The 23,326-nt window shown below is 44.1% G+C and overlaps 1 protein-coding gene across 1 annotated transcript in view; it reads right to left on the bottom strand.

The window, feature by feature from the left end:
- Positions 1-1,830: 1,830 nt before the first annotated feature.
- LAMB1 (laminin subunit beta 1) overlaps positions 1,831-23,326 on the bottom strand; it is a 44,328-nt gene continuing 22,832 nt past the window's right edge. The window contains exons 22-33 of the mRNA XM_074827767.1: positions 22,982-23,199; positions 22,784-22,880; positions 12,792-13,161; positions 10,907-11,091; positions 9,436-9,677; positions 7,252-7,455; positions 6,720-6,864; positions 5,759-5,966; positions 5,421-5,562; positions 4,427-4,603; positions 3,001-3,160; positions 1,831-2,134 (exon numbers count right to left, since the gene is read on the bottom strand). Coding sequence (XP_074683868.1) covers positions 1,998-2,134; positions 3,001-3,160; positions 4,427-4,603; positions 5,421-5,562; positions 5,759-5,966; positions 6,720-6,864; positions 7,252-7,455; positions 9,436-9,677; positions 10,907-11,091; positions 12,792-13,161; positions 22,784-22,880; positions 22,982-23,199 — 2,285 coding nt within the window. The 3' untranslated portion in view covers positions 1,831-1,997. The remainder of the gene's footprint in view (positions 2,135-3,000; positions 3,161-4,426; positions 4,604-5,420; positions 5,563-5,758; positions 5,967-6,719; positions 6,865-7,251; positions 7,456-9,435; positions 9,678-10,906; positions 11,092-12,791; positions 13,162-22,783; positions 22,881-22,981; positions 23,200-23,326) is intronic.

Here is a 23,326-nt window from a genome sequence, read left to right as displayed (position 1 = left end):
AAGCTACTTGATTTTGTGTATAGACAAGATTGTTATATCCTTCTACCTTTCTTTAGAGCTGGTTATTCAAGTATTGATCCATTATCCATACTGAGTGATGGAAATGTATGCCAGTGTTACTATTTTATTAAGACATCAGTTAATCAGCAAACACCACTGATAGTGTTCTTCATTTTGGTTTGTTTTTTAACTCCTGTTTTAAATGTAGACGGGGTTAAACCATGACAGCTCATTAATCTTATCACCAGGATATGAGATAATCCAATTCATGGATATGCAGGGTTAAGTGAATTAATGTGGATCTACTTTCAGGTGTCAGTAAGAAGTTGCTGAAAGCAGAGCAAAGGTTGGGACAATAGTGAGGGAAGAAAAACTTGATTCTTCCTGTAGATCTTGGCGTTCCCTAATCACTTCTACCTGCTGCAGGTAAATGCTATTAAGTGTTAATCTTGTGCTTTGGAAGTTCTTTCTAGAAGCCCTGCTCTTTCAGAAACAGCTTTGTATCTACTCCCTCCACCTCCCTCAGTACTTGTGGCATTCGTATTGCAGTTCAGCATTGAGGCTCATCAGTTACAAATTCTCATATCTTAATTTGTTCATGTTAAATGAAGTTTGGAAAGTCAGGGAAACTTCAATGAAGAATACCACTAAAATCATACTGGAGACTATAGTTTCCGAGACACTTGAAAATTCAAGGACTTAAAATTGTTACTGTATTGTTACTTCTCTGGCTGTCATTCCTGTTCTAGTTCAGTGTACAAAGAGTGTTTGTAAAGGTAAGAGTAAGATGAGCTACTGAGCCACCTGTCGATGATCTGATTGCAGTTAAGTCTGAATGTTGCTAAGTTTGCAAATTGTGTTTTAACAGCTTTTAAGTATACTGGTGGTGAAACAGTGTATGATGCTGGTACGGTAATCAATTCCTGTAATGGATTTTTTGCTGTAGCATTTGTAACTTATGGAGCTTAGGGGTAATTATTTAAACATACTGCTCTTGAGTTTGCTTAGGTGGTGATATATTCTGCCATTGTTCTGACTGACTTTCAGTGATGTTAGTCAAGGTTAGGTCAGGGGTTGATCAAAGTACATACGCAGATGTATTCCTTGCGTCAGAGTTAGCAGTCAGGATGTGTAAATGCACGTTGCAGTTCTGGATGCTAATTTGTGTAGCTGATGAATGTGGTAAATCATTTTGTGCAGTGCTGTGCAATTGTCTGAAGGTGCACTGTTCTACAGATGACTTTGAGCTTAAGTGCGGTGAATGGGATGTTACACTCGCACTTTTGAAAAAAGTCTTATTTGTGTTTTGTTAAGTGCAAGCTGTTCTTGGAGAGCTGTCTGTGTGCAGCTCCTTAACTGATTCACATTAAGTGCCCTCTGAACTTTCTTGTAGCTCTTCTTCCAGAGAGGCTTGATCCTCCAAGCTTGGTTTATCACATAAATTTGTTGCTTGAAATGTAAACACATTCACCCCTTCAGTGCTGACCTCTGTTTCTGCTTCACGTATCAAGTGTTTCATAATGGGTGATATGAAACCAGTGTTAAGCCTAAATGGGTATCATGCAGAGGGTAAATAATCCTTTGAGTACTGTGGCATAAATGCTAGCTAACCACACAAGGATGGTATTTCTCCATTCACTTGTAATGTTGTTCTGAGTGACCATCTTGTATTTCATAGTAATTGGAGCCCTTATTTAGAATTACGTAGTTGGAGCCAAGATTTTATTAGATCTCTAACCAGTTTAAAAACAAGACTTGCTAAAGGATTAATTGATGTACCATTTCAGCTACTGAAAATAGGAAGGAACTTAATGAGTCATACTAGCTACATACAGTGATACAAAAGTACTGTTTATTTTCAACATCAAAAAGTTACTTGTCTTTGGTTCTGTGACTTGAAAGTCAATATAAAACCTGTTTACTTTATCAGGTCTCAGTGTAATGTCAAAAAGAACTAGTGTAAAACCCATCCTGAACACAAGCATTCCTGCTCCTGTTTATAAGCAAGTGCTATAAACAGCAACTTTCTGGCTGATTGTCTGTAAGAGGGAGCGAACTGTCTCTTCCAGCTCCACCAACTGCTTGGCTTTGTCTTCCAGAACTTTTTGATTGTTTTCATACGTATTTTCCAAGTCTGTCAGCAAAGGAAGGGGAAAAGCAGCTTAATTAGGGGTGTTATAATACAGTGAAATATAAACCATTATAGTTATGGATAAACTACTATTCAAATTTATTTTTATTACGGAAGAGAATCCAATTAGGAAAAAAAAAAAAAGGCTGGAATGGCACCTTTTTGTTTGTTTAACATTGGGACATAAAGCAACAAGGAAGTCATTTTCCGTAAGTGGAAATCCAAAAGTACACTTTGGTTCATTAAAATAATTGTCATTTTCTGTTCTATGGTGGCTTTTACAGAACAGTGAAATGTTTTGGCTTGTTATGGTTGACTATTCAGTGAGTTATTGTAACTGTGCAGGAGCAGGGGAAGAATGAGTTCCCGGCCTGGCAAAAACAGAAGGAAAACTGAGCTCCCTCCCTGGTAGCTATGGGCAGATTGCCCCCTCCAGTTTCAGTCAACTTTAATTGTCAGTAGTAAATGTTAAATTAATCTGTAAACTGGGACTGACATAACCTGATTACCTTTTGTTTTGATAGCTTTCCAGAGTGGGGTGGGGGGAGTATGTTTGAAGGTGGGGGTCTAGTTGAATGGGTTAGTCCTTGTCCTAAGCCTATAGTAGTCATGGTCTTTGCCTGCAGTGGTTCTTGGAGCAGTCACAGGTGCCATACCAGAAGTTTGGGTCTCACTTGTAAGCTTCAGCTTCTTTATAGAAATCTTTGATTCAAAAGACTGTTGTGTCCATAACAATAAGGACAGCAGATCAAACCTCAGTAACAAAGAATTAACTTCCATTTTTTTCCCTACTGCTGATGAATAGCCAGTTTAACAGCATGAAATCGCTTCACATTCTAAGATGCCTTACCTCCTCAGAACAGCCTTACCTTTGAGTAGCTGGAGTTTGCTGTTTGCTTGAGCCAACAAGGCTTTAGCTTCATCTTGCAACATGCCAGCTTTCCTCCTAGCATCAGCCGACTCTTCTGTCGTCTTGGCAATGAGGTCTTCCACCGTTTTATACTTGTCGTTCAGCTCGGTATTGAGGACCTGTTGTTCCAGATTCAAGCACAAGATGGAGCTCATTCAAAAGACAATACAGCGGGGGTTTGCATTTCCTTCCTCTTTACTAACCAGGGTGTAGGGAGAGACTGTGCTGTTAGCTCAGTTAACAAAAGCAGAACAGTGCTGGGGTATTTCCTACTTAATATTCAAGACTTTAAGAGTTGGGGCGAAGAGTCATCAGTCGCCCTTTTGCAGATCTGTGGCTCTTTTACAGCTTTAATACTGATGACAAGGGTTTATGGGATTCAGTTACACAATTCTGTAACTAACGGAAGCAGTGGCCCCTAGTACAGCTGGAAAGCCACATGTGGTAAGGGACTGGCACTGCTTCTGGTTGAATGCTTGCATTTGGGGAGGAATACCCCTGTTACCCTTTCAGGAAGAACAGCTGCCTAGTTTGCCTACATGAAGGTGCTGGAGAAGTCACAAGGTTGGTTTCTCAGCTGTGCTTTTCTCTGTGAGGTTAAGATTAGGAAGTCCTATGACCTAACTGAATTCAACCAATAAGCAAATTAAGTTGCAGCAGTACTGGAAGTCTCTCGTGTTTACTTGACAGCCACCTGAAATACTACTTAGTGTTTGTAAATAATTGATTTGATGGATAATACATCTCTCCTGGCAGAAAATACCTCCCTGGAGACCAGTGGGCTAACTATAGACAACAGATTGGAGCAATGAAACTTCCTTTGGCAGATTTGTCAATTGTTTTGTTAACGAGCATTCTTTTGCTGTTACGAAGATGTGTAGCAGACACTGGGAGCAATGCCAATGGTCACAGCAAATTTTGCATCTCTGATATTTAGAAATTACTTTGGTTTTATATCGAGCTAACAGTTTTTCTTGTCACTTGATTCTGTATATGCCAAATTTCAGATTGTTTGTCATGAACCTATCATTGCCATAAACCCATAAATACTCTATACAAGAGGAAAAAAACTTACCAGTTCTCCTGTGGCAGATCGTAAAGCTGAGGGACAGAAACGAATCTATGAAAGGCTGACTGTGTGACAGCATGATAGGTTTCCTGCAGCTATTTTAAAACCTGAAAACTTCCAATACTTCATTCTCTCCATATCTGGTACCAAAGTAATTAAAAAGCAGCTATCTTTGGTAAGTGCGTTGTTTTTTTTTTTTTTGTCCCCAGTTCTTGACCAATAAATGAAATGGCTCACATGTCATTAATGTTCCTTTAGACAAACTGGGGTCAGGGTTTTGTTGGCTTTCCCTCAGCATCTTTCCCGAGCTTCTCACCTTTTTAACTTCTTCCGCATTTTGTTTTGCAGTAACAATTTTTTCTTCTATATTGTCCACAGTCTCTGAATTTGTAGCAGCCTTCTGCTTAAGGTCTTCAACACTCTTCTCGAGCTCAAACAGACGTAAGGTAGCATTATTCAGTGTTTCTTCAGATGCTGCATTTTCAGATTCAATCTAACAAAGAGGGATGAGAGTTACAATTTTGAAAGACACTGAATATAATGCTAAACTTTCTGGATAAGCCCTGATCAACTAATTAGTTCATGTCCATAGATCTGATACAAAAACCAGTGTGTTAGTTTTGCTGCAAATGGCCAATTGCAGTCAGGGTGAAAGAGCCCACTGAAGATGGGGTATGTAGGGGGCTGCAAAAGCATTAAGGAACATGGTTTAAAAATACTTAGTTGTATTACACATGCAAGAGTTGCCTAATCCAGAGGCAAAACTTCAGACATTTGACTCCATGTAATAATGGATGTGTGAAGCTGCATCTCTTCTAAGCTGGCCAAGCTTCATGTGTACAGATAGCTCTATGGTCTCGTGAGGGCTTTGAGATGAAGTCTGAAAATAACATTGTCTGACACGACTACAGTAATTACCACGTTAATCCAGCATTTATTCATTTTAGTCTGGTGCTGTGGTGGATAACGCTGATAGTGTGGCTACACCAGTACACTACCAGTGTGGTGGACAGGTGTTAGAGGGCTACAGTCTTGCTCATTTAACTTTAGTGGTGTAGCACATGGGGTGAGAAAAGGCTTTTGGGTTTTTTTGGGTTTTTTTGGTTTTTTTTAAAGAGCAAATGGTCCCCTAGCATCTGTCATACTAACTCACAAGTTGATGTGAAGGCAGCAATGGTTTAGATTTATTTTAAGTGCAGTCTTGGATTTGCAGTAGCCAAGAGTCTTCCCTAGACAGGCTTTCATCACTTCCTAAGTATCAGATTTGGTGCCTCTTTCTATATCTTAAGAAACACTTGTAAAGAGCTCACCGAGGTCAGCAGGTCTTGAGTTCCTTTAATATCTTCATCAGCTTGTTTGATGGCTTTTTCAGCTGCATTTTGAGCTTTTTCAGCCTCTTCTAGTGCTGCTTTTACCATGTCTGCAGTGACTTTAACATCTGTTGCACCTTTGCTGTGGAGCAAAACTACGTTAACGCTAAAAATGCTTTTAACTTTGGAACTGGAAAAGAGCCATTTTTGCCCCTTAGTGAAGGAATGAGAATCTACATTGGGGAAAGTTGACTCCGTGTTTTCTGATACAATGAAATGAAAGTCTAATTCAAGCTCTTGGTGATGGAAAACAGCTCATACAGAACAGGGTTGCATACCTTGCTTTTTTAGCTTCCTCCAGGAGCATTTCTGCTCTGGCAATGTCTCCAGCGCTCTGCTGCAGAATGACCTCAACATCAGAAAGGCTTTCCACACGCTCACGAATATCTTCTGTCAGGGCTTGCAGCTGCTGGGGAGTGCTTGGCATGTCCATGTTCAGCACTTCATTAGCCACTGCCTCAATGCTATCCAGGTCAGCGCTGTCTTCTAGTGGATGGACACAAATGACAAAGATATGAGAAAAAGCTTCCCTCTGTCAAGTCTTAGTATTCAAATTCTTGGCCAGTTGCTCCTTTAAGAAGGAGAATAATGGGAAAACATCCTCCCCCAGACTTATGGAAAACCAAGGTGTTAAAACTGCTTCCTTAAGGAGAAACTTTCCTCTCAGGAGAGGCCCAGCAGGCACGTAGGCCCTGCTGGCATGGCTTTCTTGGAAGCCATTTGAAGATCTTGGTCATTAGCTACACCACACTGGGGCTGGGGGGGAGACACGAGCCCACAGGAAACGAGGCCAAGAGCTGCACATAAATGTATTTGTGCTAACAGCATACTCAGCCTTGTGCAAACAGGGAAGGAATGGGTTTGCCATGCTGCCGCTTGCTAGTGAACAAGGCCCTCATTTAACCTTTACGTGCTTTCTCAGAGAGATAAACTCACAGTTTCTGACTTTCCTCCCCTTTAATAGTACTTTGTCTTTCTAGCCAAAACTTACGAACACACTTGGCAAGCTACAGCAGTACAACAGCCTCAGCTGAAATGAACACGTCACACTTTGCTCTCACTTTCCTATTGTCTTGGTTTTCTCTTGTTTCCAGATTTCATCATACACACCAAGCCTGGCTGAAAGGGGCAGTGGGAGGAGACACAGCTATTGCATTACCCTTTAGAGGACGATTCAGACCTAAAGATAGTTTTCACAAACCCAGAATTAAAATATAATTTAAATGTAAGGTTTTTTACGCATTAGGAAGTCTCTAATCTGTTTAATCAGATTTCTCAGATCTTCATTGCTTCTGTCCACTTGTTCTTTTGTAGCATTGGTTTTAAGCAAAACTGCTTGTGCATTTTGTTTTGCTTCATCAGCTCTCTGTTTCGCCTCAGAAACCTAAAGAGAGGAAAATTGAAGGCTTGATTGCATATCTGCTTATGCTTTAAGGCCCATTTTAAAACACATTCAGCTCGAGTCAGAGGTAATAGTAATGAGAAATGCTTTTTCTCATAAAACTCACAGAACACTTTTAAAAGCTGGCCATGATCCATACCACCAATGCTAGTTTAAACAACTCAGGCTAATGTTTAGAGTTATCCATGAAGCTTCACTTTACAAGCTCCCTTTTGGAGGATCTTTACAAGCATCATGAGGTTACGCAACTGAAGAGAAGGTTTTGAAGTAAGCCAGGCACATACTTTGTCAATTACTGTCTAAACTTGTGTTACAACCGAAGGATATTTTTTTTTTTTTTAACATCTAACAATGGATTTGGCGTATTACCATTCTGGAGAGTTGCTCAACTTCTGCTAATGCACTAAGGATGTCTCTGTCAAAATCCATGGCTTTCTGCCAGGCGTTGTGAGCTACGGTCACCAGCCCCTCGCAGCCCGGTCCTCCGCACTTCTTCTTTCCATCATCTGTTCGACAGTTTAACCCGCCACACTCGGACTCGGCACAAGAGGCTCCCGCGGGAGTGCCACATGTCTGCAGAGACACGTTAGACAAGGGAAACAGTCACAGCTTTATTTCTGTTGCTGAGCTGTGAGGGGGATGCAGTTGGACACTGCTCTACACTATGTTGTTTCTGCCCCTTGCAGTGGCATCCCAAGTAGCCCAGGGAAGGAAGCTGAAGTAGAGCTGCAAGCAGGAGGTGGTTCCTGCTGCAGGGCCATACCAGCATGACTTAAATCTTTCTTCTGTGCCCCCTGCACCTTCCTGCCTTCAACTCAGTTACGAATAGCAGCTCCCTGATGCTGAAGTAGCTGGAGGTTATGAGGGAAGCCCTGCTGCACCTTCATCATCTACTTTTCCTGTACATCACCTTTCACTGTAAAGCTGTATTTAAGCTTTGGTTTCAAGCTGGAAGCTACTTCTGTCCGTATGCCTTTTGTTTGCAATCAGTCTTCACTACTGTTGGAGGGAAAAGTGACCATCCCAAGACGCTATTTTGTGCAGAGTAGTATCTTTTCTTTTGCTCTAATGCCCTAGAAATGAAATATGAAGAAGCTGAAGTGCTCCAAGTTGAACAGGAAACTTTTTTTCATCTCCCTTAAAAAGCTGTCCCATTCCCTTCCACCAAATGTTTGCTCTGATTTCATCTTTCCAGAACACTTTCCAATCTGTGAATCGTTGTCAAGGATGTGTTCCCATAGAAAGTTTCAGGGTAGGCTTTTTTTTTTTTTAAAAAAAAGGCAAAAAACCCCTATTTCAATCAGCAGTATTTGTACTGAGAATTATCCACTGCTTGGTCAGTTGTCTGGACAATGTTTTAGCCAGAGGGAAGACTGGAAAATTCCCCATTCTTTTGAGGTTTTCCCTTTCCACCCCACCCCTTTTGCCAAATGATAGTCACTAACCTACATACTTTGCAGCCAAAAAATCTCTCTGGGAAAACCTAGGGGCTGTGCCAAGTTAGCTGCAGCTGTCTCCTGTGAAGTGTAAATGAGTCCCTCTTACCTGTTTGGCATGCAAACCAGCAGTAGCTAGAAAGCAAAAAGATTTTTTTTTTGGTGTCCTGTGATTACACCTCCAAGCAACTCAGTGTTTATGGCTTTGATAAACATCTACCCAAGATTTTCAGTCCTCAAAATCAGTTAGGCAGGAATGCAGGGGAAGGGAAACTAAACAAAAAGATGCCTTTTTCTTCCCTCAGAGAAAAAAGGAGGGCTGGGGGAGTCGGGAAGGATGACAGTAGTTATAAAGGATGGGGACAATTCAGTGTGTGAAGAACTCATCCTCTAACAGAGGCCTGGCCTGCCCAGGGGAGTTAATGAGCAGTCCCCTGCAGCCTGCCTTCACGCAGGATTGTTCTCTGAATGCAGCTGGCCGACTTCAAAGCGAAACTAAGGGAACACCCAGCCTCTCCCAAGAAAAAGCCACCCTTGATCATATTTACAGATGAGCAGGCAGTTTCAACGGAGAAAATGCCCTTTTGACTCCAACTCCCTGTAAGTTCTGCTTTGTCTGAAGCACGAGGATGGGAGAGCGGTGATGCCGAGGAGGGCAGCCCATCGGTGCGAGCAGAAGTGCTGCCTGCCTGGGCACTGCACAGGCATAGCGTGTACCCTGTGGAGCTGCAAAAAGGAAGAGAGGAGCCTAGAGAAAGCAAGCACATGAACTGAGGACAGGCTTAAGAGGCTGGCTCTCAGGCCAGCAGACTTGCTACACTTTTCTGCACATGGGAGCTCTGTCCACAGCAAAGGGCTTTGGGTTGGAGCAGGGGGGATGAAAAGATGGGTGCTCTGTTGGGGCTGGGAAGGGTAGCAGGGAGACCAGCATGAAGGGCTGGTGCCTGAAAGCCAGTAGGTCTCAGAGCCCTGTTCTAGCCCACAAAATACCCCATCACCCAAGAAACGTCCATTTTTTCATGAACAAACAGCATATCTCGGACTGTCAAGCCTTATACAGTTCCTCCTCACCCGTTGTTCTCTACAAACCTGACTTTATTTTTGCTCAGCTGCATACCTTCTCAGCCACTTCGGAGAGATCCAGGCTCTGCAGCTTGCCTGCGAGTTCATCCAGAAGGCGCGACTGCTCCTCTTGTTTAGCCTTGAACTGGGCCTCCTTCTCATTGATTAAGTCTTCCACTTCCTGCCGTGTTTGCGCTGACAGCTCCACAGTGCTATCGGGGTGAACAGTGGAGGCATTGACCCTCTCCTCTGCCTCCAGGGACATCTGGAAATACTTGGTGATACTATCCAAGGCTCCTGCAGAAATCAAATGGAGCTGCTCAGAAATCTATGAAGTAACGCGAAGTAATTTATATTATGCAGGCTGGCAGATGACACATCAGGGTTAGTGATATGACTATCAAGTTAAATGAAACACCAGCCTTTGCAGCTGTATTCAGTGCCATTGCAAGGATGACAGAATTTGGCTTGTTGTGGGAAAAAAAAAAGTTCATTTTTTTTTGCTTGGTTGACAGTGTGTCAAGTTTGCTGGATTTTGAAGTTAAACCTTTCTCTGACCCTAGTGTCTGAATTCTGCTTGCCCTGAGGGCAAAAGGAGATCCAGCCTTTTAGGTGTATAGGGCAACAGTCTAAGGATTCACTTATCCCATTAGTTCTTATTGCTTGCGCTGGGACGTCTGGCTTATGGAATCACTGCTTGGAAATGGGTCAGAGCTTGCCCAAGAAACAACTGCTTGATGAAGATGCTGATTTATGGAACTGTTTAGTTTTGGACAACTCCTAGAGAGGCCTTGAACTGGTGTGAGGGACCCTGTGGGGGTGGCCACACTCTACATGTCAGGGCAGCTTTCCTCTGCAGAATGCCACAAGCTGTGGACTCCCCTGTTCTACATCCTATTTGCCTCACCCTGTGAAATCCTACATTCACTGGAAACAATCTCAGACTTCCTGCCAGGCAGGAAATTTAAAAAAAAAAAAAATCCCATCTCTCAAGCTTGAATGAAGTCAGCTTTCAAAATCTCCATGGAATTTGGTGAGATTTCTTTCTCCAGCAAATTTTGATTCTTGGCACATTTCAGTGTGCCAATGAACATGCAAGGCTTAGGTGGCTCAGAAGAACTAGGCCCTTACGGTATGCTCTTAGTCACAAAGATCCAGGTAGTTTTTGCAACCAGGAACAGCAATTTAACAGACTGGGGAGAGCAAGGGAGATGTCCAGGTGTATCTTGGAATCTGCTGCACTTTCAGCTGTTGTGTCTCATCCAAAATGTATTAATGAAGAGACTTTAAGACAATTCTGTGCCCCAGGAACTTAAGCTGGCTTTGCAATGTGCAGAGGGAAGAGAGGGGGTGAGGGGGCAAAACAAAATTCCTGCTGCATCTGCAACTCTGCTAAACAGAAAGAAGCTGCCCTTCTAGGAACTGTGTTTTATTACAAGTTAGAAGATTAACCTGGTATTTAAAGCCATGCTCTAATTAAATCTTTGGCCACCCCACTGCTTTCTCCCCCTCTCAGTGACACTTACCCCGAACATCAGAGATCTTGATGAACTCTAGCTGTTCTGCAAGTTCTTTCACAACATGGTCTAGGCTTTTGGCATCTGTCTCCAGCGCACTCAGGTCAGTGTCTGTGCTATTGCTCTTCGCGGCTAAGGCTGACAGGTTTTCTTCTATGTCAGCTATCTTAACTGTAACATCTGCTGTCAGCTTTCTGTAAAACAGAGGCACAGGACTCAAGAGGGGGAGGAGCAAGGGTTGTAAGCCTCAGTGTTTCACTTTACTGAAGAGTGGTGGTTAGAGTCTTTCTGAGCTTCTCCCACGGCAGGACCTGTCCTCCCTTGTCAGAGCTGTAAGTGATTTGTAACAACATGCCTACCTAGAATACTGTTCTGTTTCCTTTATCATACAAAACTACTTTTTAATCTACCGCACGTTTATAAACTCAAAGCACCAAATTGCTCAGAAAACAGCTGCTTTGTGTAAGATTAACTGGAGGCAGATTCCAGAGGACTGGTGTAATTCTCTTGTATCATGGCAACTGCATAGGTCAGAGTTGACTACTATGATCCATACATAATTTGCTTCCCATCCCACACAGCTACAAATGCAGTTTTCATTACTACGAGCTCATGGGACAGATTTGAACTTCAGGAAGCGGGGGGAGAAAGCCTTAGTTTTAACACAATGGATTCTTTTAACTTGTCTGTAAAGATCCTCCTCACCAGCCGTTTCTCTAGGGCTATGAAGGAAAACCTCCCGCCCTCAGCATTCAGGATGGCCTCAGTGAGCAGGTTTTAGCTAGTGGGATAACCCTAAAAGGAAAAAGCAAGTGTATGTTACACGTCAGTGCTGCTGCAGAACAGAAGTGGGCATAGGAAGCTATTCCCATCCATGGTGATCCCACCGAACCCAGCATTTCCTCATTCTGAAAGAATCAGGCAGTATTTAAGCTCTATGATCAATTTACAGCTCTCTCAATAGCCCAAGACCCTGCTGTTTTCCAGGAGTCCTCCAAAGCCCAGTACTACTTCTGTACAGCTAGAGAGGAGCAAGAACAGATACATATATATATGTATGTATGTTAGGTAAAAGCAGCTGCTCAGCTTCTCTGACCTCCTTCAGTACACACAGAGCCCAAATGCAGCAGCAACCCCCAGCTCTCTAACTGCAGGGAGGGAGCTGCAGGACAGAAGTGTATCCCTAATTGAGACATTTGTGCTTTAATCCTCGCCCCTTTGCTTTGTGCAGTCCCCTTTACAATGCACGAGCAAGTCCGAGCAGTTGTACATAGTGCTAGAAAGCATCTGTAATCCTACTTGATTTTAAACTGCCCCATCTCCAAAAGCATAAACTACCATCTTTTGTATGCTTAGTCCTAAACCAAAATAAAAGGCTCCTACCCTGAGAAAAATGGAAACAATCCTTGTTATAAAGTTGGTGCTTCCCCCCACACATGCTCAGAGTGCAGAAAGGAGCCCAAGTTTCCAACTCATCAGCTACACACGGAAATCCAGGAATTTAATCTCTCCCCTCTTCATTCTCTCACATAATAGCAGTGTTTGTCCTTTGCCCCGGGGGAGCGCGAGACAAGCATGAGTGGCTCTGTGGTAATTAGCTGCCTGGTGCGCAGTGGGAGCAGGACAACCTCTGCCCAGAGCATGGCAGCTGCACTGCTCCTACCTTCCCCGGCCAGGTTTCTGCTCGCGGGACAGATGCTCACTGCTGGTGTCGAGCATGGGGAGGCGCTCCACCAGCGTGAGGAGCCGCAGTCCCTACACCCGGCTGGAGGATCGGAGCCCAGCTGTCCTCAGCCCAGCGTGGGGATATCAGTCACTCAAGTAAATCCCAGCTCGCTGGCACTCCCACTCCCTCCCATGCTAGACTTAGCCCTGTAACTGCAACTGTACTCACTCTGCTTCCTCAAAGAGATTTCCAATGTTCTTCAGGGGCTCGGCAGCTGGATTTTGTGCAATGATGGTTTTAATTTCACTGAGCTTCTCCTCCAGGGTGTTGAGCGTCTGCTGGTATGGGCCGGTGACTCCAGTGATTTTGAGGGCATTTGCCCTATCCAGGAACTGTTGGGTCCTATTAGCCAGCTCGCTGATGATCACGTCCCAGAGGGCGAAGCACTGATGGCACGGCACGCAGTCAGGGAAGAAGCCCGAGTAGCCCCGGGAGCACTTGTCGCAGCGCGGCCCTTCCACCCCTTCATTGCAGATGCACTGCCCGGTGGCACGGTCACACTGCGGGGTCTGGATGCCACGAGGGTTGCAATCACACGCTGGAAGGAGAAGAAGGCTAAGGTGAAGGAAATGATGGTGGCGTTGGCAGGGAGATCGTTTATAATGAAGTGGTGAAATGAGTATAGAAGTGGTCTGTGCCTGGATTATTAAAAGCTAATTATGGATGTGTCTGCTTGGGTATGGGGGAACTAGGGCTGAGTGTGAAAGGGGAGAGAGAGATAGGGAAATAACTCTAGGGGAGACCAGGATTTGCACATCTCAGAAACAGGTACAATAATGGAGCAAGGATGGACACTTCTTGCAATGTTTGGATGTCAATTGGATAGCAACTGAAGACAAAAATCCCAGTTTCACTCCTACAATGAAGCAGAGCAAGGCTTTCCAGACAGGAAAAGAAATGACAGGCAGGCACATAGCAAAGGGTTTAAGAGCAAAACATGAGTGAAATGGGAAAAGTGACCAAGGAACAACCATTTACTGCCTCCTCCAGCACAGGAGTAGGGATCAGCTGTGGAACCCAGCAGACCAAAAACCAACCACCTTCCCCTGTGCCTCCCACAAACAACAATAAAAGGAGATAGATTACACAGCACTTCAGCAGCAGAGTTCTCTACCACAAGACACTGTGGGTGCTAAATGTTGAGGTGGCTTCAAAGAACAACATGACAAATTTATGGAATAGCAGCCCTTGAGAGATCTTCTATGCAGGGGTACAGGACTTGGCTCAGGATGTACTCCTGACACCAATGGTGAGAAAACATTCACAACATGCATCAAGGAGTCTGGCACTTGGCTGACATTTTGGGTATACAGAAAATGGGAAAAAATCAGGCAGTGAAAAGTAGAATAAAACTAAGAATGTGGTTGTGGGCAACCCTGTCTGAGGGAGAAGAGAGGAGTCTTCTCCAACATGGTTACTAACAACCAAGAGCCTGCACGCAGTCACCCTCAAGTGGGAATGAGGATGATTAATAGATTTATTTTTTTTTAAATTACTTCACACTTTGAACACCAAGTCGGGAATTAATATTCACATCTTTCTGAAATGGACTTTCATTCTTACTTTATTTTTGTAACTGTGAATACCTACCTATCTTTATATGCTAGTCAGGTCAGGTAAGACCCAGGGCTCCAGGTAGTTGCCAAATTGGAGTGATAAGGTCCGGGCAACTCCCTTTTTTAACAAGCTTTTAGAATAAAGATGCATTTCTTTGGCACTAACCCGCCATGAAGTTACTCAATTAACTTACTGATGCATGGTCATTTCTAACAGCACAGACACACTTTGTACACAATAACACTATCAGGAGAAGCGTTTCCATGCAGTGGGGCTGCCACTTGACCTCTCCTCCTCCTTAATTACACAGGCAGCAGCAACAGAGGAAATCACCAACCTGCAAAGCCTTTAATAAAGGGACAGCAGCAAAGAACAAAAAGAGAGGCCTTGAATATATGCACGTTATCTACCTACCATCATGGCAGAGTACACCAGAAGCAGGTCAAGCACAAGTTCCTTGAATAGGAAAAGGACTGTTACACCTGATAAAAGCCTTCACTTACACATCCATTTACCAGGCATCCTTGAAGGAGGTTAATGGCTCAAAAAGGTCCATAAATCAATTCACACACCCTAAGCACATGCCCTCTTGAAAAAAGGGCAAAACACAAAGCCGTTTTCAAGATTGTACATTGTTTGCCTTAATGCCAAAACACAGTGGTGGTCTTCAGTTCAAAAATTACACAAAGAGCCTCAGCAGAACAAATCACTCCTCAACAAAATGACTTTCTTGTACAATGTGAATATGATAGGCAAGAGACAAAAATAACTTCTGCTGCCTGCACAATTGAGCAAAATGGTCCTTTGTTCTTTGAATTATACCCTGACACAAGAGATTGTTTTTACTTTACATCGAAAGTGCTTAAGTAGTCAACTCGCCATGGAATATGTTCCCTGCAGGCAAACCCTCGAGTTCCTGTTTGAAGGTCAGTTAACCCTTCTGTCAACTAATAAGGCCCTCGGAATAATGATGAATTGTCCAAATTCCTCTGCATAGAAAGAGGCTAAATGGCATGTGGTTTTTCTCAATGATCCTGAGATCTGATCAAGTTACATGAATACTTGCTGCTGGCAAATCAGATCACTATATTTACTTGCGGATTAAAAAAGCTTAAAGTGAAAAAAAAGCCCCGATGTTGGTAATTCTACTCCTGAATACCTACATGTTCAGGAAAGGCAAATGACATGGCTTTAGCAGCATTTACATGGTAATGCAGATTCCAAAATCCCTGGAGCCAGAAAATGCTGGGGAAGGGGAGAGGAGAATTTAAGTACTAACTCGTTAGCAAAGGGAAAACCCAAACTCCACAGCTGTTTTTTGGGAGATAATAAAGAGCAAAGTAATTTATTCTAAAAGCAGCACAACAGCTGGAAGAATCATCACATTTCTAGAATTCTACAAAACTTCCAAACTGAGCTTTGTGGGACCCATGAGAAAACTGTATAAGGTGGCTAGAAACATTACTGTGTGTTATTTCTCCATTTTAGGATTCTCTATGAAGCCCAGAAGCAGGCAATGCTGGCTCTGAATTACCTCAGTAGTGTGATTCCAACATATATAAAATGGCTTTCAAAAGTGCTGTTTTCATACTTGCTCTTACTATCTTCCCAAGTCATTAACCATGCACAGGACCACACCAGCTTTCAAACCAAAAGGTAAAACTGAAGATAAATTTATTTCTATTTTTAAGTAAAATCCATAGTTTAAAGGAAAACAAGAAAAAGCCTCCCTCAGTACTGAAATAAGAAGATTCTAGATGATTTTATTTCCATTTTGAAAATTTGAGAGGCATTTCTACACAATGGTCGTACGGTCTCTCTAGCTACAGCCCTCGGACAATTGCTTGCTGTGGCACTGACTGAAACATTTTTTAAATTCTCACAAAAGCATCACTGCTCCTCTTACAGCTCACATCCCATGAGCAAATCTTTCATCTTGCAAATGACACATGAATGCCAGTGTTTGGTTACATGTGACCTTTTTTAAAATCTAGATGACCTTAGCCAAGCGCTTCCCCTAGATATGATTGAAATTGTCTCTGTTCCTCACTAGAGTCAATCTCTGAGTACTTTTAGCAGAAGCTGGGGCCCAATTTCTGGACACCGCATTAATAACGTAATTAAGCCAGCCAAAAACCCACAGCAACTGCACTCCAAGGTCATGTGGAACAGGACCTCCACCATCTCCAACACCTCTAGTGGCAGAGTCCCATATCCTGCGCCCTGGCCACCCACAACAGGCTAGTTTACACCCCAGCAAGGAGCACATCCAAGGCCATTGCAGAGAGCATCTTCCCTTTACAGCATGGTGGGGATCGAACCCTCCACTGACTTCAGCTGTAGCCAGTTCTCAAGAGGAGGAAAGCAAGCCCAGGCCAAGACCATATAAAACCTTCTAGTTAGTGAGGAGCACCTTGAACACCGTGGGCCACCAGGCAAATAGCTCAGTGCACAGGTTTCACCTCTGCCTCATGCAACACCCACCTACCAAGAACTTCAGTCTCTGTGAGATTTCAGGGCACAACTTTGTCCTAAACTGATGAAAAAGCAACTTTGTCCTAAAGGGACAAAAGCACAGCGACAGTGGCAGGATCCATGTGAAAGGAAAGGAAGTCCTCCCAGCTGGCACAGACTGGAAAAGGCTAGCATAGGATTGGCAAATAACTCATGGAGGAGTAACTAAGCTACATATCCATCATTCATGATGGTGGGTGCACATCCACCAAAAGGATTCATGTGACATTTGCTTATCACCGCCAATGAACTGGGATGTGAAAACAGAACACCTTGATTCCTATCACCTGCTAGAAACAGAGCAAATGCTATGGGAGAATGATCCAGCATGTCATGCCCAGCATCACTTTTGGCCAGAGTACCCCAGCATCACCTCTAGCCACAGTGGAGTTCTTGCTTCTCTAACACGTCCTTTGTTAATGTCCAACTATTCCTATATGTGAGTCAACTCCTATGCAGCCCAGTGCTAATGATGCTCTCTGTTACAGCAGTTTTAATTTCTGATGTCCTCAAACACGCTAACTCAAACACAGTCTTCAGAGTATTGCTTGGCTCTGGAGATTTCTGCTCTAACCAGCACACTCCTAAGTCTGATAGAACACCTGAGTAGCTATACCACATCTAATTTTAGCATATGCCTGGTTAATCTAATTTCTTCCAAGAAAACAAGAAACACACAGGCACATCTAGGGATACGGAAGTGTTTCAAATGTTACTCCGTAGCTAGCTATGGCTTTATATTCCACTTAACATAGTATTTGTGGAATAGGGAAAGACAAAGTCCTGTAAGCTCCTTTTAAATGCCTTGCCTATGCTTATGTGACTAGAACCTGGGAAAACTGGTTCATTTTGCACTGCAAAACCACACAGATGTTGAATTTACTGCAAGAGATTTAGATGCCTTAACCAGTTTGGGTTGGAAATGTCCTTCAAGACAAATGGCTGACTACTCTCCCTTCATACAGAGAGGTGGACCAAGGCCAAGGTGAAGGGCTGCAAGTTAACACAGATGAGGCTTGCTTTGAAGATCAGTGTTATACAGGGATCAAATCTGTCCCTGGATAAGCAGAGCAGGACACTGCAGTATCTCCCATGGAAAATATAGTGGAGGAAAATAAGTCTTTTTAAGTCATTGGCCAAAGATTTGAGGTTTTCAAAGAAGCATTTACTAAATTAAACAATAGGTTTCTGTTTTGAAATGTCATTTTGGAACTGGATATATTGTTTTCTTTAATTGAGTGTTTAACTCAATCAGACATTCTTCTGTGGCATATGCTGACTTAGTGAAATCACATTATTGACAGGAAAAATTTCTAGCCAAATTCTTCAGTCAGGATCTGCTGATTAAGAACTTATAAAAGATTGTAGCTGCATCTGTTCACAAATGGATGTGCACATATGTGCATGCACACACACAGTATCCATGGGTAATTTTTATACCACCTCAATCAATGCATTTCTCTTTCAGTAATTCTTTTTCCTGATCTTAAAGATAAAAGTAGCACTCATACATGTTTATTGAATGTAGTCTTGTAGAAACCTAAGGGGAGAAATCCCAAAGAGGTAAATTACTAGCTCGAGGGGTATGCTTTAGGCTCACAAGGATCTATGAACATCTTTATCTTTCACTTACTCTGACAGCTCTGCTATCTTTCCTTCTGATTTTAAACATCTAGAACTCACTTCCATTTAAACTGCTGTAATTTAATGTGGCATATTTGCATATCACTTAAACTAAGATGTGCCAGAGCAGTTGATACTACAGCCAAGATGATATAATGGATACTGAAAGGGATGTATGAAGATCAGTCTGTGTTTAACGCATTATTGCAGGATGCTAGGAACAAGCAAGTGTCATACATCATCCTACACAGAACAGAAATAATTTTTGCAGAAATATTTTCTTTACTGCTTGAGATCAGGGACAGAGCGCATCAAATGTTTAACTCCTCTGCAGCAAAAAAACAAAAGGTTTGTTCAAACATGATTTCCTGGCATCATTTCCCAGTGGTAGTGAGGCACTATGATGAGAAAACCATTCAGCAATTTGTAAGGTTGAAAGTTTTGCAGAGCTAGCAAATTTCTTCTGAATAATCAGCTATTGATTCAAATTACCCTGTAAGCATATTGCTAACTCCAATGTTGAGCGTTAAGATAAGATCCCAGCCTAGAATTACTGGAGTTGTGCTGCATTTTAACATGCTAGAAGACCTTGCCAAAAGGGCAATTTTCTGGAAACAATCAGTATTTTAAGACATAGGTCAACTGAAATTATGAAACTCTTAAGTGAAAATTGCATTTTCTTTAGTGTAGAATTTGTCCGACTTCCTTTAGACACTTATCACAAAAGGAGAAGAAACATCTGCTATGGTGCTCTCCACACCATAAACACCTATAAAAGCAGCCTTTAAGATGCTGGTGTTAGATTAAGACTATGAAGGCTATTCTTAAATGGCAATAGGGTAATTTTCAGTGAACAGATGTTTTGGCACCAGATACATAACAAAGACTAAAAACAGAAAAACAACTTTCTGCCAATGTCTGCAATGAGTATTTGATAAAAACATGACTTTTTTTCATTTTCGTTCAATAAAATTCTGTTTTTCACAATAGGGCTTGATACTCAAGTCCAACACATAAGAATATTGACACAGGTATACTCCTTGTAAAGGGGATATAGCAATACAACATAACTCAATCTCATACAGTACCTTTTACTAACTGCACTCTGTTCTGTTTGTTCAATTTATTAAAGCAGTAATGATAGTAAAATCGTCATCTCCTTTATATTATATGAAACACATAAATTTTAAATATCTACTATGCCAGAGCACTGTTTGAGCTGCATCTGCAGCCACACTGTATCTCAGAGGCTTCCTGGGGGCCTGGAGTCTCCTGCCAGAATGTGCTTTGTGGGCTGAAGTCAGTGCAGAGCTCAGCATGCTGAGTCCTGCACTTTGGTTGCCAGGCTTTGGAAAAGCTCCAGCAGAATGCCTGGGAGACTCGAGTTTGATGAAATTTGTAATCCTATTATTTACTACCTTAGCAAGGATTTTTATGCACACGCACACATTCACGTGCAGGCTTGCGCAGAGCTGCATATAGCTCGCAGCTAAAGCAACAGCTAGAAGAGTCCTGCAAAGTGGCTGGCACTGCCCCGCTAGCAGACGATGCTCACAGCACAGCTCCTGCTCACTGTGTAAGTCCTCATAGGGACTTACACAAGGCCGAGAGAGATGCGCTGGGCTTTTCCCTACCCTCTACACCTCTCCTGTACTTGTTTCAGGCATTATGTTAAATAAGTAACTTTTGTGCTTTTTTAAAGCATGCAGTAAACAGCCTCCAAAGACCCAGTCCTACAGGCTCTCTGCAGTGTGTAATCCCCAATGAACATCTGTGGGTGTGGGAGCACACCCAGTACCGAGGGGTCAAGATGCTGCCCAAGCGTAGGCACCTCCCTTAGCTTGCCCCAGCAGTCTGGTCCCAGTGTGACCTCTGGGGACATGCAGGGAGGACAAATCGGATGACGGTTTCTCTTCACTGCAGGGAGCACAGACTACAAATCAGAGCACCCAGACCAGGTGCAAAAACTGATCTCCTCCACCTTCTGCTTCACCATCTCCAATCTTACCAAGATTTCTAGAAAACAAGTCACAGGCAGCAGCTGGCAATGGTCATTGCCATCGATGGGGACAGCAGGGAAGCATGCCCTGGAGTCTGGTTTCCAGAGGAGCGTGCTGGGACCTCAGGGCGACATCCACAGCTTGGTGCTGCTACAGGTGCCTGGGAACCTGTGGGGGACTGTGGCCCCCAGCCTGTCCTAAATGGGCCATTTTTTACATCTCCACATAGCTGTGTCCAGAGGTTATTTGCAGGCACTTGTATTCACATGACCTCACTATTTTTTTCTTTAGTAATAAAAAAATTTGTAAAGGGTGTCACAGCAACATGGGCAGTACAGTCTCCATTTCTCAGCAGGAGCTTGTGTCTATTGGTGCCAACAGCCTGAAGACCTTTTGTGAAGAGATCACACATTACTGTCCTTTGAGTGATGCACCCTGTGATTTCCAACCTTGAGCAAAAGCCACTTGCCCTGGCCAGTGGAGGATCCCACCCTGGAGTCATCGGGACTGACACCACACGTCCGCATCAGCTCAGTGCCTGCAGCTAAGACTGTCTGTCCATACTCACAAGGTTCAGAGCTCTCACCGTTCCCTATCCAGATCAGTTTGTATTTTCTTTCTGAACACAGAACAAAATGTAGCCGTATTGGCTGCTTGGGCCAGTGTGAGCGTGTCACTGAGGGCACGTGGCAAACGCCATCACCAGGAGTCTGTGCATCCCCCTGCAGCTGGAGCTGACGTCTTTGTGACGAATCCCTGTCTCAGCTCCAGCTTCACCTTGGCCACAGGCCACATTTAAGCTATTTTCCAGGGGCATTGCTCTGCAACTCCTTAAACGGCACAGTTTTCCAGTTCGCCTGCAAACTGCTTACCACTGAGAGCTGCATGACTGCCAGCCTGAACATCACCCCTCTGCTCACCGGGACTAAATGAGAAGTCCTGAGAAGTCACTTCTCTCCCTGCTGAGGAAGGACGGGAGACAGGGCGGGAGGCACTGACCCCACCATGCCAGGGACACTCGGCAGTGCCATGGGGCTGGATGTGCTCCACAAGCAAGCGCACGCTTGGAGCCTGTCTGGGGCATCGCGCTGCAGGCTGCCGTGGCTCAGCCCTGGGCACTGGCTCTCCCCACCTGCCGCAGAGATCTCCAGCTGGATGAAATCCTAAAGGAAAATCTGCATTGCCATCCGAGTGAGTCTCCCATGTCACTTGAGGGCAGAAGGGGTGGCAGGTTGGAATGAAAGCATAGAGCTTGCATGGTAAAAACAGGGTCTTATGAATATATCCTCTTTTTACTTCAAAAACATTAAAAAGCAGTTTTCACACACTCAAAAGATAGCAGAAACTCCATGAGACACCAGAAATGCTGGTACGCTGCAAAATCCTGCTGATAAGGTATGCAGATGGACTCCATCAATAAACTCTGATGGAGACAGCTGATACTGAGAGACAATCCCTGCCCCGGAGCCGGCAGGGTCAGCACCCCTCACCATGCCAGAACACACACAGCCTCCCCAAAAGGCTGCCTCGCCCCCCGAAGAAACCCAATATGTACTCAGGAACTGGGACAATTCCCTAGTCCTTTCATCTGCTGCATTAACCAAGTAGCTGTGACCTGCCTATCTGGTTAGATAATGGGCTCTAAGGTATCTCTATTGTAAGGGATTTATTAAAGACCACAGCGAGCACATTCCTCCCTGCAGGAAAAAATACCTTAATCTACTGCAAACCCTCCTGGCAAATGCTCTTATTTGAACAGATCAGAAATACAAGTTTGTTCTGGTCTGGACAGTGTTTGAAGTTTCTTTTCCAGCTAATGAACAGACTTGTTTATAATGAAAGGACAGAGAGCATCCAGTTTTCTAAACAAGCGACTTCACGGCGCTCTGTTTTGTGGCATGTAGTTATGGCTAACATGCTGCATGGTCTCTACTCACTTCTTTATTTTCATCTGAAATATAAGGAAAGTCTTCTACTAAATCAAAAACCTTCTTTTTTCAGGCCCAGTCTCCCTAACAAGACACAAGAGGAGACAGTGGTCTTCCACTATATGCAATCAAAAGGCAAAGGAAACTGTTTTCCAGACCAATATTCAAACCCAAACACTTGCAATATGTTTTCTTACCACACCAACTTACCTGACAGCATTGCAACCTAACGGTTAAAGAAGAGTTAGTTTCTAAACAGAGAGGCTTGTCTCTGCGTAAGGGTCTGACAAGAAATAAAATAAACCAGGCAAGCACCAGGCCTGGCTCCTGCCATGCCTCCTGTCCTCAGAGGCACCCAAACCCTGGGAACAGACCCCACCATGCTTTCCTCCCCCATTTCCAAGGTTCGTGTGGGCACTGATGGGGGTCACCTGAGGGGCTGCTCCTGGCAGGGGAGTCTCAGTACACCGAGGGGTGACGGCACGCCTGGCCACTGGCCATTTCCAAAAGGAGCAGGCTCACCTGCAAAATAACTCACCTTGGCACTCCACGCCTGGGTCACCCCAGAAGAGCTCCTGGCACTCCTGGCAGGTCCGACCTCCAAAGCCCGGCATGCACTGGCACTGCCCCGTGAACTGCCAGAAAAAGCCCCAACAGGAGATGTGACCACCTCAGCAGCTCAGCCCCGCACTGGAGCAAAGGCCAAGCCGTCAGAGCATGCCCTCACTCCCCTCACCTCATTGCAGGCAGGCCCAAGGGAGCGCGCAGGGTCGCAGCCACACTGCTCGCAGCCAGCGCCACTGGCGAGCCTCCACGTGTGGGGGGCACAGCGGTCGCAGGTCTGCCCCACCACGTTGGGGAGGCACCGGCACTGCCCTGTGGCTGCCTCGCACCGGCAGTTCTCCGAGTCCTCGCAGTCCTCACGGATGGTGCCCAGGTAGTTGCAGACGCACTCTGTGAGGGAAAGAGTGTGGTGCCTCAATGTTAGCCTGGCCTCTTGTTACCAGACTGCCTGGAGTTCACATCTGGTTTATTCTCTGAGTCCCCTGAGGTGCGGGCAGATGCTGGCGCATCCCAATGC

Source organism: Strix aluco, chromosome 5 (assembly GCF_031877795.1).
Source record: "Strix aluco isolate bStrAlu1 chromosome 5, bStrAlu1.hap1, whole genome shotgun sequence".
Classification (NCBI taxonomy): Eukaryota; Metazoa; Chordata; class Aves; order Strigiformes; family Strigidae; genus Strix; species Strix aluco.
This window is presented reverse-complemented; position numbering and strand designations above follow the sequence as displayed.